Source organism: Neodiprion lecontei, chromosome 7 (assembly GCF_021901455.1).
Source record: "Neodiprion lecontei isolate iyNeoLeco1 chromosome 7, iyNeoLeco1.1, whole genome shotgun sequence".
NCBI lineage: Eukaryota > Metazoa > Arthropoda > Insecta > Hymenoptera > Diprionidae > Neodiprion > Neodiprion lecontei.
This window is the reverse complement of record NC_060266.1, coordinates 4,682,178-4,696,094: the sequence shown is the minus strand read 5'-3', so window position 1 is coordinate 4,696,094 and position 13,917 is coordinate 4,682,178. Positions and strand designations below refer to the sequence as shown.

At 33.6% G+C, this 13,917-nt stretch overlaps 1 protein-coding gene across 2 annotated transcripts in view; it reads left to right on the top strand.

Moving 5' to 3' along the window:
• Positions 1-13,917, top strand: part of LOC107219736 (growth hormone secretagogue receptor type 1) — a 69,876-nt gene that overhangs the window by 37,810 nt on the left and 18,149 nt on the right. For both annotated transcript variants that reach the window (XM_046745221.1, XM_046745222.1), the window contains exons 4-5: positions 6,812-6,920; positions 7,710-7,781. In XM_046745221.1, coding sequence (XP_046601177.1) covers positions 6,812-6,920; positions 7,710-7,781 — 181 coding nt within the window. The remainder of the gene's footprint in view (positions 1-6,811; positions 6,921-7,709; positions 7,782-13,917) is intronic.

Below are 13,917 nucleotides of genomic sequence, written 5' to 3'. Positions count from 1 at the left end.
TCAAATATACGTTCGTACTAATATTTTTTTTTTTATTATCGAATCTTCTGAATACCTTTTAGAAAATATTTCTTCCATCAATCAACAAAACAAACCATTCTTCACTAAACTTTCATGAGCAAGTTCTTTACAACAACAGAGAGAGTAAAAAAATTATACCAGCAGCTGCAGCGTCAGAAAATTTTTGGTCATGGTGTTTCTTTTTATTTGTAAGTTTTGCCAAGAAATGATTTTATCAATTTTCTTACATCGATTATTTCAATCGATTGAATTAGAACATAATGTACCTAATATAAATGTATGCCACTGTTATATTGGCTCGAAGTTTCCAGTTTCGTATAAAAATTTTCGACTATAAAGGATCAGGAGCGAAAAAGTTGCTCCCGGAAGGTCGTGTTTTTATTCTGAGATGATCGCCGGATGGGCGAGAGAATCTGCGGATAAAATTAGCATCGAAATTTGTACGGACCGCGAGAGACGGCTGAACACTTTTATATAATATAGTTATAGAACTTCCTCCGGGTTCTTGGAAATTTCGACGGTTTTCTAGGATTTACAACCTTTCCTACGATGATAATATTGTCGAATAAAAAAGGAAGTATTAGGTACATCATCCTTGAAAGACTGAATCAAATTTGTTTTACTTTTTCTTCTTGGATTTCTCAAACTTATACATCGATCTTCCAAAATGCTGCCTCAAACGTACGATGTGAAGTCAACAATCACTCTAAACAAGAATATAATGATCGAAGACTTCGGAAAAGTACAATTTATCCGTTAATATTGAAACATTTATCGTGGTAACAACCCATGATTCAGAAAACACAAATTTCTGCTCAAACTCTGAAAACTTTGTCACAAACTTGTCGCAATCGTTTTTTTTTTTTTTTTTTTTCTTTCGGAAAAAAAAATTTCCCTTCAACTTACAGATAATTTTTTGTCAAAAAGTGAAAAGGACTTGTAAACCCTGTCAATTAATTCTAACGAATAAAAAATTCCGAATGATTGAAATAAAAATTACCAACTACAAAGATTTTCATAAATCAAAAAAAAAAAAAAAAACTTCAATCCGGGGCAAATCTGCTATAAATACCTGTCAAATATTCTTTGCAATTAATCAGAGTGAGCCAAAAGTTTGCAGGTTTAGAGTTTCGAATAAAATTTCACCTCCCGCAATCTTTCTCCGATGATCGTTAGAGGGCGTCGGAAAACCTTTCCGCGGTTTTTCTATATACCTATAAGACAATGACAAATTGCTCAAAGGATGGGTAAACCGGGTGGTGAAGAAAAGGAATTGGTTTCACTCGTATCTTTCATGCAGAGGAAATGGGAATGTGGGAGGAGCGATCCTCACATTTTTGCTCAGTCGATAATGAAATCGAGTCACAAGGTGTTTCGACGTCGAATGTATTTTCGAGCAGAACACTCCGCAGAATTTCGTTGTCAAAAAGCCCGCGAACGCATCCGTTCGAAACAAATCACCGCCCCTAATCTTCCGTTCCGTATTTTTCTTGGAAACTGTGTTATGGAAGAAGGGATCCCTTAACCTCTCACTCGCAATGGCGTAAAAAGTCTTTACCGACCGAGTTTCAGCCTCGCTGTTTTATACGATTACTCCAGGCGTTCTAACCTAATGACTTTTTGCTTCGACGTGTTTTTCTATATAAGAACGCCCACTTCTCGAATTAAAACGTTTGGAGTCGACGGTTTATTTATTTTTTATTTTCTTTCTTTCTTTCCCTTAGGTCGTTTTCTTTTATTTATTTATTTTTTTTCTTTCGCGTACCCATCACGTCGAATAAACGAAACTTTTCTTTTTTTTCTACGGTGTGATTTCCGATTATGTTGGAAAGAAATCTTCGTCGTCGAAAACGACCTTTTGAAAATAAAAATTTACCGCGAGTTGAAAAACTTTGTTTTCGTCTTATTTTCAAACCGTTTAACTTCTATTTCATTTGCTGTACCAAAGTCGCCTGTATTTGACATTCAGAAAAGAATGCAACAAGAATTTCTCAAAATTCTAACTACTCAATTTTCACAAACGAATGACGGTTTATTGACTTGTGAGTGACAATTTTTTTGCTTTATTAACGAAGGATATTATTTTGTCGTTGTTTAATCTTGACGAATAGAACGTTGCTTCTCGATAAAAGTTCACCACCTTGTAGAAATTGAAAAACAATTTCTAATTCATCATGACTTCCAAACGTAAAATGGCGAACACCGAAAATTTGTTAAAACTTTGATAACTCGTGAGAATTTTACGTAAAATTGTGTTGTTAAAATGGACTTTTCTTTGTAACTGATAACGTTCTAATTTTGTTAAACGCCCAATTTTAAACAAATATGCAAACGATGCTGTATACAAAACCGAAATGTGTAGCAAATTTTTTATTTACAACCAACAAACTAAGCTGGGCAAAGTTTTCTCTGCTAATTTCAAATTTTTTACCTCATCAGAATCTAAGATAAAAAATAACGGATATTGCACTGTGAGACATTTCATCTGTCACAGTAACTAGAAAAATTGAGTAAAACAGGTATCGTTGAAAAAACTGTTTGAATATTGTTGGCATTACGAAAAACTAGGTACGCGTAAATATTTTGCGCTATCGTCGATCCTTTTTTGGTCATTGCGACGCAAAATCAGTTTCTGAGGTTTACTCTACTTTTTTTAGTTAAATAAGGCTTTAACGTCAACGCTACATGAAAATATAGCAACAGCGATCGTAATGAGAAAGAATAGCAACGGATGCTAGACTTTCCGGTAACGGCTAGAAAACTATTTTTCATTTTCTACCTAGGACTATATTTTTCGACCGTGGTAAAAAATGAAAATAGTTAAGGACCGAGCGATAACCGAAAAAAAAAATTTCTCTCAGTGTAAAAATCGTGACGCGATCATTGCGTGGAAGAATGAGATTCACGTAGATGAAGTAAAATCCCTTCGTGATTTAGTACAATTAATATCGACAGTCCGATAGATGTACAGTATATTTATAGGCGTACAGACAGGCAAGCTTTGAGGGTTGAGAAATCGATCGATGGTCCAGATTCAGGATACGAGGAAATATATGAGAGTATTAAAATATCGGAAGAGGGCACTCGCTATCTAAATGTGGGTTTGTTCCACTTGAGAAAAAAGTTTTACAGACAAATGCTGCAGCCGAACGATTTCTTTGTCGAAAGTTTGAAGTTTCGCGTGTAAATATGTTATGTACATAGATATATATATATATATATATATATATATATATATATATATATATATATATATACACACACATACATACATGTCGACTTTTCGCGAGGAAAATGCGAAGCTTGTTATTGACCAGAACGTGACCTTATTCTTTGAAAAATTTGACCCCCCTTTCCATTCTCCCCGAATCGCCCAACTTGAGTTAGAATCCTTGAAAACTGATCGACTGATAGTCGAAAATGTTGACGAGATATTTAAAAGTCGTCGAAAACCATTGTGTAAAAATTTGGTAAAGATTAGAAAAGTTGTTTACAAAATTAATTTACCAACGAAATGAGTTTTGATTTAAAATTAAAGAAATTGATAAAATAATTAAATAGCCGTGAAGTTGTGAATAATTGATTTTTGTCAGGATTGCCTTACACGTTGAAATTACAGAAAAATTATAGTTATCGATATTTTTTCTTCGAAACGAATGAACATGGTCAGATAATATAATAATCGATAAAACCAGATATATTTCTTGATTAAAATTAAAAAACTAATCTGTATTGTCTTACCGGAAGCTATATTTTTTCAACTATGGCAAAGAATGAACATAGTTAGAGACTGTTTAATAATGTTTAAATTAATTTAACGCATGATTTTCGAAAAAAGTATAATTTCGGCCTGCTGTTTAGGATCGAAAACAACGAATTCGCGTTACAGGAAACATCTCGAGGCTTTCGAAGGTTTGGATTTAACGCAAGCCATTTCACCCTCTGTACATCAGCCGCGTTATCGAAAGCGTCTTGCCATCGAGTAAAGAACCCCTCTCGACGTTTGTTTTTAGCCCCGAAACGGTTAACGGTTAAAGCTATCTTAAGCAATATTCTCGATGCTTTCGAGGCAAATTTTTTACCCTCTTCGAATTTGCTCCCTTGGTATATTTTCTTAAGGCCACTTTATGAGATTTTATAAGGCAGGATGAAGTTGTCATTAGTAGCTAATCGCAGTTGTTAACGAGCAAACATTTTCCCGAGTGCTACAAATGCCGGGAAGTCGAAAGTTGTTGCAGGGATTTTTGAACTTTCGATCTGCGCTGACAGAAATTTTTAGTCCTTGACTGTTTTCATTTTTTACCACAACAGTTTTTTAACGATACCTGTTTTACTCAATTTTTCTAGTTACTGTAACAAATGAAATTTTTCTCAGTGTGGCTGGAATATTTTAAAATTTTAACAATCAACATTTTGAACACAAAAATCAGCCCGTTGTCTGATTCTTGAAAATGAATAGCGATCAACGACGTATTCTGTAGCCGCTTAATTCGCGTTGTAAACAAATTAGGTACAATTATTATCCTTGTTGATCTTTCGATTCGTTTGTTGATCAATTGTCATTAGTGAACGTTAACGAACGGTAGTTTGGACTTGGTGTATGTATGTATGTAATAAAAGTATCTATCTCACAAGGAACTTCGTTACAACGAATAAAGTCTAATAACTAATTTTTCCTCAAAGTGAAAACTGCGAAAGTTTGATTTTCAAACTTTCCGTAAACTCGGATTATAATTAAATTGTTATTTTATACATCGGAAGGATATTATAAAGTCTCGGTGAATGCTTTTACAGCTTCTTAATTGAAAACAGAAAAACAATTTACGATTTCCTTCCTTTTCTTCGTTATGAAATAAAAACTTCCCGTACAACAAAAATATTTATCACTTCTCTAACATTGTTCTCGGTACAATTTTAAACGCGTCCAAGTTTTACTGACAATTTTTCGTCAAAGGTGAAAAAATCTCTCGGGTGGGTGGAAAAAAAAAAAATAAAAAAAAAATAAAAAAAATTCCCACACCGAGGTGAACGGATTAATTTCCTGTCGGACGATTGGCCGAACTGTGGCTGTAGCAATAAACCGGCAAGTCCCTCGAAGCCCATTATTTTGGGACCACTGCGAAATACGGATTCCACCAGCTCCGGTGCGCCTCCGTTATGCCTGCAGACCTCTGACCTGACTCCATAAAGACTTGACGCACAGCCTCGGCGTATACGAGTCGAGTCGTCTGCTAATTTACAGTCCGTTATAAGCGAGACTGCAATTATTTCAGAGAAATTACGGGCGCAGCTTGCTTAGAAGGATTTTACACGTGTTTTGGAGGAAAGATTATAATCTTTGTCGTTGGATCAGTCGTTAGATTATTTCTCGTATTCGCAATACGATTTTTCAAAACCAGCGTAAAGGAGAATTGAAAAAAGGCCTTGAGTGCCAATTATTTTTTTTTCATCGGAGTGTATTATTTTTATTTATTTATTTTTCTTCGAACAATCTTTACGGACACTTTACGATTCTTCTTGCAAGATATCGGGAAATTTTCAAATTGCCAAATTTTATGGCGATTATCAAAGAGGAAAGCAAAATCCAATGAAATTATCACTATCAGAAAACAGCGAACGATTCTTCGAAACAAGCGTCAAGCATTCGAAACTCACGATCCAATCAAGTGGATAATTGAAAAAAGACTGAGAGTGCGATTTTTTTTTTTTTTTTTTTTTTGAAACAGTAAACTTTTTCTTTTTTTTCCTGAATGTATATTTTTTTTTTTTTTTTTTTTTTTTTTACAGTCACTTTTCAATTATTCTCTTAAATTGATCAGGGAAGTGTCAGGAAATTCTTGAATTGCCGAATTTTATGGCGGCTTGTAAAAGAAGAAATTAAACTTTCCCTACGGAGAAGCAAACTCTGTAATAATAGATCGAAATTTATGGATAACGATTTCTTTGGAAATTCATCTGTCAGATACTTGAAATAGCGATACGGGTTTGAATTTTAGTCAGAAAAAAACAATTATACTTTGGTCAGGGAAAGGTCAGGGAATATTTACGACAATTTTTAGCGATCAATTCACATTCTACTGAAAATAGAACAAAAAAAGGAACATAATTTGAAATCCCCGAATTCTTACGATAAATTATATTTTCGTTCTTTTCTTCTTATCAAACAAAAACTTTTGCATCTTAGAGAAATTCATTTATATGACTTCAAAAATGGGAGCAAAGAATAATTTGGTAGAAAAATCGTTCGAAGCTTGAGGGTTGAATACATATATTATGCGTGTATTTTCGATATTGACACTGATTTCTTAAATTTATACGATCCATTCACGTAATGGTAAAAATTTTTCATTTTTACCGTGAAATTATTGATACTTATGATAAAATTACGTTGGCGATACGAAGTTTTTAACGCGAATAACAATTCTTCGACGAATAGTTATTGCCGATTGTAAAACATTACAAGATTTATACCGGAGCAAGAAAGTTGAACAGTTTATTTATCGACGTTTCAAAAATAGAGTCTGAATTAATGAATAACGGTATAAGAAAATTCATGTCAAATTTGAAATCCGATAATACGAAGAGTCAAATTTTTCCAGTCACTGTAACAAATGAAATTTTTCTCAGTGCATCGAAAAAAGATTCTTTAACAAGAATAAGTATTGTCTATTTTCTGTCTGTTTATAATTTTTATTCGTTCATAAGTTTTGTATAATATAAAAATTCGCGGTTCGTATGATTTATTTATTTTTTCAATATGTTTATTTATTTATTTTTTTTCTCTTTTCAGGTAAAGCTGTTCCGTTTGTGGAGTTGACTGTGGCTCACGCCTCGGTCCTCACTATTCTGGCCATCAGTTTTGAGCGTTACTACGCAATATGCGAACCACTGAGAGCTGGGTAAGTAGAAATTTTCCAATGATATTACGCATTGGTATGATAAAAAATAATCGATTTTCGATTAAAATTCAATAAAATTCTATTAGTAAGAATTTAAAAAAAAATCTATATTTCTCTCCTAATTTCTTTTCCTAACTTTGCCGGTAATTCGCAGTCGGCCAATAAAATTAAAATTTTATCGAACAACGATATTTTCTCAAAATTGTTAATCTCGTACCGAAAAATTGTAGAATATCCCCTTCAAAGTCGAAAACACAACTCTGCGGCGAAAAATAAAGTGACATCAATCATGTTTCATTCCTTTATTTTATTTACATATTTACATGTTTAAGAATTATTCAACTTGTAACCTAGCCTAACCTCACTTGACCTAAACTAATTACGTCGCATTCCTTTATTTTATCTACATATTATAACATATTATTGTACAGGAATGTTTAAAAATTATTCAACTCATAATTGTGGCGAAGAAAGCTAACCTAAAGGAGTTATGTTTTTATTTTAATTTTTTTTTTTTATTATTGCTTGATTTTATTTAAATATTGTATTACATTATAGAATCGGGACGTTTAAGAATTACTCAACTTGTAAACATGGCGAAGAGGTTGAAATTTAGAATTTAATTTGATCCAAATAAAGTGTACTCAGTTTTTTTTATTTTTTTGCATTTTCTGCCGAATTCAAAGATTCATTTTCGTTCCGTAACGTAACAAAACGTGATATATTTTTTTTTTATTTTCGTATCGTTAAATGTTTGATTATTTTTTTTTTATTTCTGTTACGTTTCAGGTACGTTTGTACAAAAGCCAGAGCTACTTGTCTGTGTTTTTTGGCTTGGGCAGCGGCAGCTCTTTGTACAAGGTAAGATTATAATTTATACGATTCTATTTGACTCTTTACTTACCTCAAGCTGATTAGCGAATAGAAAAAAAAAACAAATGTATGGATTTCGAAAAAATCGTTGTCCAATGTTCACGCATTCTGCAAAATTAATTGAATCCAAACACACGGATAAAAATTGTCGGTACTTAATTCTGTTTCCAAATTGAAAGAAAATTGTTGCTTTATTTGTTTATTTATTTTTTTTTTTAGTTTTTTTTTTTTTTTCCTGCCCACTGTCGCAATATCGTTGAACCGAATATTTAAAAGGAACGCATGGACATTGGAAACGATGTTATCCCTGCAAATCTGCATACTGCGGTTCTTCAGGCATGCATGCAAATTCTTCTCGTTTCAACTATTTATACGCCAAAGCTACTACATCTATATATCTATTCCTACGCTGAAAATGCAGATCCATATATATTGTTAAACTCGTGTTTCTATTTTTTCGTATTTCTCTCGCCCTTAAACATTGCGCACTTACAAATTATTGTCTCCACGCAACGCTGGCGATTATGAAGCGATATAAATTCATTCAAGAATATGCATGTGATAAAAAAATTAGTCGATTTTTAACGATCGTTTGAAGAAAATTTCTAGCGAATAAAAAAATAATAATAATAATAATAATAATAATAACAACAACAATGATTACAAGTATATAAAAATATTTTCGCGTCGAATCTCGGAGGCGAACATATCAGGTGAACGAATGGAAAATCCAAAACTCTTGGGAAGAAAAAACAATCGATACTAACGAAGGTTCTTCACACGTATGGTGAGAAATCGTATAAACGAATGGGTCTGATTAACAGAAATGAAGTGAGGAAGATTTTCAAGTTTTTCCATTCAATTTCCGAACTGTTTACTCAATTATTATCCCTGAAAGCTGAAGCGAATGTTAGAATGCCCGATAAGGAAGATGAAGATGCGTGTTTACTGTAAACGACGTGATCTCTGGAATATGCAGTAATATTAGACTCAATTTATCATTGAGTAAATTGCAAATTGAGACGCATATAATAGGTCGCGTCATTTGATATTGTAATTACGAAATAATCAAGCCTCGGTTGGGTATTATGTCGGGAAATTGGGGCTGAACGTTACACTTTGTCAAGTTATAGAGGGTTGATAATAATGTAGAGGCATCCACGGGCAGAGGGATGATGATAAGCCGAATGGAAACTACCCACGAAATTGGGGAAAATCGGATAAAATTCGTTATTGCATCTGCGGATAACTGAATTTCATGTACAACGGAGGACTAAATATTTTGAAAACAGTAATATCGAAGATTTTTCGTCCTTCTGCAATTTTTTTTTTTTGTTTTTTGTTTTTTGTTTTAATGGAAAACGGATGAACGAAATTTTTTATTATCTGTTTTCGAAAAGAGTAGTTTTTAGTGCGATGAGAGATTTTTGACCTATTCTTGAAAATTGCAATGCCTGATCGATCATTTGTTTTTAAACGAAAAATAAATATCGCTCGATTATTTAAGGAGCAAAAGTTGCTGGAATCAGACATTTGTTAATGTAATTCCAGACCGATGTTACATTCGGCAAACCTCTACAAACAACCAGAGCCAGACAGAGACATTTTACAAAATCTGACTTTCATGCAATTTCAAAACAAAAATTAAACTACAACGATAAAACCGTCATATCAACATATATTCCCATGAGATCTTTTATTTCTCCGAAGACGCCCATTTTTATCAGTCTTGCAACATATTTCCATAGCATTAGAAGCTAATTTAACTTGAAGGAAAAAAACTTGCGCAATTTTGAAAATAATTTTCAAAAATTTTCATATTTCACGCGGTATGAAAGCAGTTCGAATGCTATTTTGATATTAAACAAGCTCTTGCATTTTCTTGTTTTCCTTTCCCTTTCCGATAAGATTGAGCGAAATTTAATGAAAAGAAAATAGATATCAAGTCGAGAAAATGCGACGCGGCAAAGTATCGGATTGGTATACATTTTGCTGTCTGAATTAGAAGCGGGCCAATTCCTTTTGTCCGAGGATTAAAGGAGAGCTGCGTCGACATTATCTCCAAGGTTCCATTACCCCGTCAATCTAGATCGAAACTGATTTTTCTGGGCGCCAAACGACGCCCTGGAGTAATCAGTAAGGAATAAGTGATAAATCGTATTTGCGGATAATCATTATACCGAATATCGGTTACACGTATATATATATATACATATTACATTATGAAATATTCGTCGCGGCGTCGAGTTGCAAAAAGGAAAAGCAACAACAATTTGGCCGAATTTTTCACCGAGTTTACTGCAACGGATGTAATTAGGTACACTTTGTTGGAAATTAGTTTTTCTTCCCAGAAAATTAGCATACTTCTCTTACCCTGGATGCGAGAGGATCCGTCCTCTCCCTCATTTTCCCTTGACCCTTGATTACACGCCTTTCCCACCGCAACTCGAAACACCCGGAGTTAGGTATTACTCTTTTTGCCTTAAGCCAGTTTCACGCGAGAAGAACCGGCACGAAATAGGAAACAGAAATTCCGAATAGGCGATCAAAATGCCAAAAAAAATTTCAATTTTCCTACAGTAATAATCTCTAATTTTGCAAATTTTTTAAGGATCGAGCTTTTGAATCGTTACAAAGAAAACTGCGAATAATTTTCTAATAAAACGCGATAATCATTGTACGTGAATTAACGAAGAGATTTTTCGATATTGAATTGGAACTCTTCGTAATTCGAAAAATCTAACTAGTTGACGATAATCCGAGGCTTCGGCAGCCAGACTCTGAACTAACGCCTCTAGCGGACATTTTTTGAACTTCGGTATTTGTCCAGTTTTCGAATCGATGATAAAAATGCCAAAAAATTTTTCTTTTCCTACCGTAATAATCTCTAATTTTGCAAATTTTTTAAGGATCGAGCTTTTGAATCGTTACAAAGAAAACTGCGAAAAATTTTCTAACAAAACGCGATAATCATGAATGTATTGAATTCAAATACTTTTGCCGATCGTTATTTCATTTGGCCAAAACAATTTCAAGATTCTGAGGGTGTATAAAATTTTACGGTCACGATATCGCCGAATATGAGGAAATTTTACACTTGGGGTGTGATAGTCTTTATAATATTACGCCGCATGCAACGATTCAAGCATCATGTTATTGTTTTCTAGTAAAAGATCCTTTTTTTTTTTTTTGTTTCTTTTCAACCCATAACCCTCGAGAATGGTTTAATTTCAACCGTAGGTACTTTTATTAGTTTCCCCAGGGGGTTTTACGAGTTTGGCAAAACTTTTCAACTATAACCGCGCAGATATTGCTGCAGGGTATAAGAATTTCGACAATTTGTCACTGTCCGGCACCGGACGACAGCTGCATCTCTCTTCATGCGTAAAAACACCCGGTGTTGCCACCCGTGAGAAAAACAAAAATAAAAATTTTCTTCTTTCAATTCTCTGGGTAATTTACGTTTGACGAATTTTTATATCTTGGATAAAGAAAACGGTACGGAAATTATTCGGAAAAATTGATCTTATTAACGATTCACATTTAGAGGAGCGATTTATGGAATAAATATCTTGAGTAACCGATCTTCGGAAAAATCTGGTCTTATTTAAATCAAACACCGAGTATGTTCTAGCACATTCTATATAGCTGGACGAGTTGAAATCAGTTGCCAAGTTCACTGCTCCGTTCTGTAAACTAAACAGTTGTCCCGCTAACTCTTGAGCACGTGATCTGCTGGCAAAACGTAATCTTCGGAAGCTCGCAGGGATTGTGGAAAAAATTATCGTAACGGTTGTAGAATTTTTAGAATTCGTTTATTCCCTTTTGAAAATAATGTGTCAGATTAAAAAAATTATCGAAATAATTCCGCGTATAATTTATGTGATTTCTCGTATTATATTTTTTCGAATTTACAAGATAAATCATGCAATAAATTAAACGCCAAATTCTTTAAAAATTTTAAAGTTTCAAGTTGAATCTTTGGTATTACTGCGTTCCATTCCTCGGAATCGGCTCGTCGTTTTATTTCCGTAGTTTAAAAAATGACTTTTTTATACCGTCACTCGAAGTTTAGTATTGAAAAATTTTTAAGTCGAAGTCTGAAAAGAGATTAAATTTTTATTCAGAATAATGGTAGAATTTAATTTGATACAGTTCGATGAGAAATGCAAATTAACGTCAAAGGGCAATTTTTGTTCATAAAGGGACGCGGCATTGAAATTCCCGATCTGTCTGATATTTCGAAATGGGGAAACGACGCTAATTTCTCACGGATGCCGAATGCAAAATTATCGCAAAGGGTATAATATTATAGAACCCACGTCAACCAAGCTTCAAATCAAACTTGAACGTTCACAGTCCGTTCCCTCGTTTTGTCACGAATTTGAACATAACGTCTCGCGGTTCTTAAATCATGCTTCGATATTTTGTACGTATAAAAAACCGGTTCTCATCCCCGGATTACAGCGTCGCTGTAATAATTTTTTACCGTCAATGTGCGCGAATTCAACCAATATTATTCACAATAACCGGCAGTTTTAAAAGCTCAACTTTTTCTCTTCGCATCCTTTTTTCTTTTTTTCTTTGATTTGTGAGTCTATGAAGTATTATAAAAAAGAGAATATCAGACAATCATCCGAGCTGAAACATTAACTCGTCTGATATTTCGCAAAAATAATTAAAAATCCAACAATGACGTTTATTCAACGACTCGTGAATTTTTTTTTTTTTTCTTCTTTGTTCTTCAGTTTAACAAATACCAATGTTCAACTTGAACTAGCATTTTGTGCACTCCATTCACCAAAACTGTTTGCGTCTTTTCACGTATAAATCTAACGTAACTAATACATTGGCATCGTGTTATGGATACGTGTAAGCACGCGGCTTTCGGATCGTGCGCTTTAAATTCTGCGACAGTGTTTCCAAGATTTATGGAAACAGTCTCGGTCCCGTTTGCGGCGAAACGTCTCTGCATATATATCTCTAGTATTCCGGCTTATTGAATTACCTGTCCTTATTTGATAAAGCGAAGAAACGAAAAGAAAATGTGTCCGAGGCAAGAGCAGAGTTCGACTGTAAAAAAAAAAAAAAAAAGAAAAAAAAAGGCTCAACGAACGAAAAAAAAAATGGCCCACATTTGCAAAGGGATAAAATATTTGCTTCGTTCTTCTTTATCCTTTTACAGAATTTCGCTAATTCGGTTATCGTACGTAATTTATGCGATTTCATTGAAACGAATGAAAAATAAATCGCCGAAGTAAATTGAAATTGAAATTTCATTCAAGTTTTGTCAAAAATTCAATCAACTTTTCACTAATCAAACGTAAAATTATACGACTATGGTCGCCTGATGAAAATTAAGAAATAGCGAACCATTTTGTCACTAGTGGCGAAATATTTTTCCCACTGAAATTGAACTAAATTTACGCATAGATTTCACGACGTGGTTAAGAATGTTTTACACCGTTGGTACTTTCAGTGTAATTTTGATTGCATTAAAAGCAAATCAAAGTCCCACCGAAAAATCACTGAAATAAAAATCTAAAATATTTCTTACTCCACTGAAATTACACCGAATTTCTGTATTCATACTTACGACTGATATCACACTTGAAATTTACTGAGATTAAATGACGTGAAAATATTTTATTTAAAAGAAAAAACATAAACTTATCCGATTTTAATTTTGGCGAAATCGCGGTGGAAAAATTTCACAATTACATCGAATAATTGAGTGAAATTTAAGCGAATACCTGAAATGTCACTTCAAACCTTTAGTTGCCATTGTAGAAAATATATTCTTTAATTTCTGTCTGAAAGTTCCGAAATAATTTCACAAACCAGTAACGGTCTGTAAAGAAATTTTTCACCGAATAATTTCATTTGAAAAACTTTTTACATTCGGGCATGAAAATTGAAAAACTCCATTTGTAAAATGTGTGCGAACAAAAATAAAATTTTAAACCGTTGACAAGAATGTTGTTTGTTGTTTTTTTCTTTTTTTTCAATTTGTAAGAGACTTGGCCGTTGATAGGTCAATATCACTGATTTTAGGCTCCGGTGAAAAGAAAAAAAAAAAAACCACCAATAACACGGTGTGCCCCTTTTGCCCACTCGTTGCACG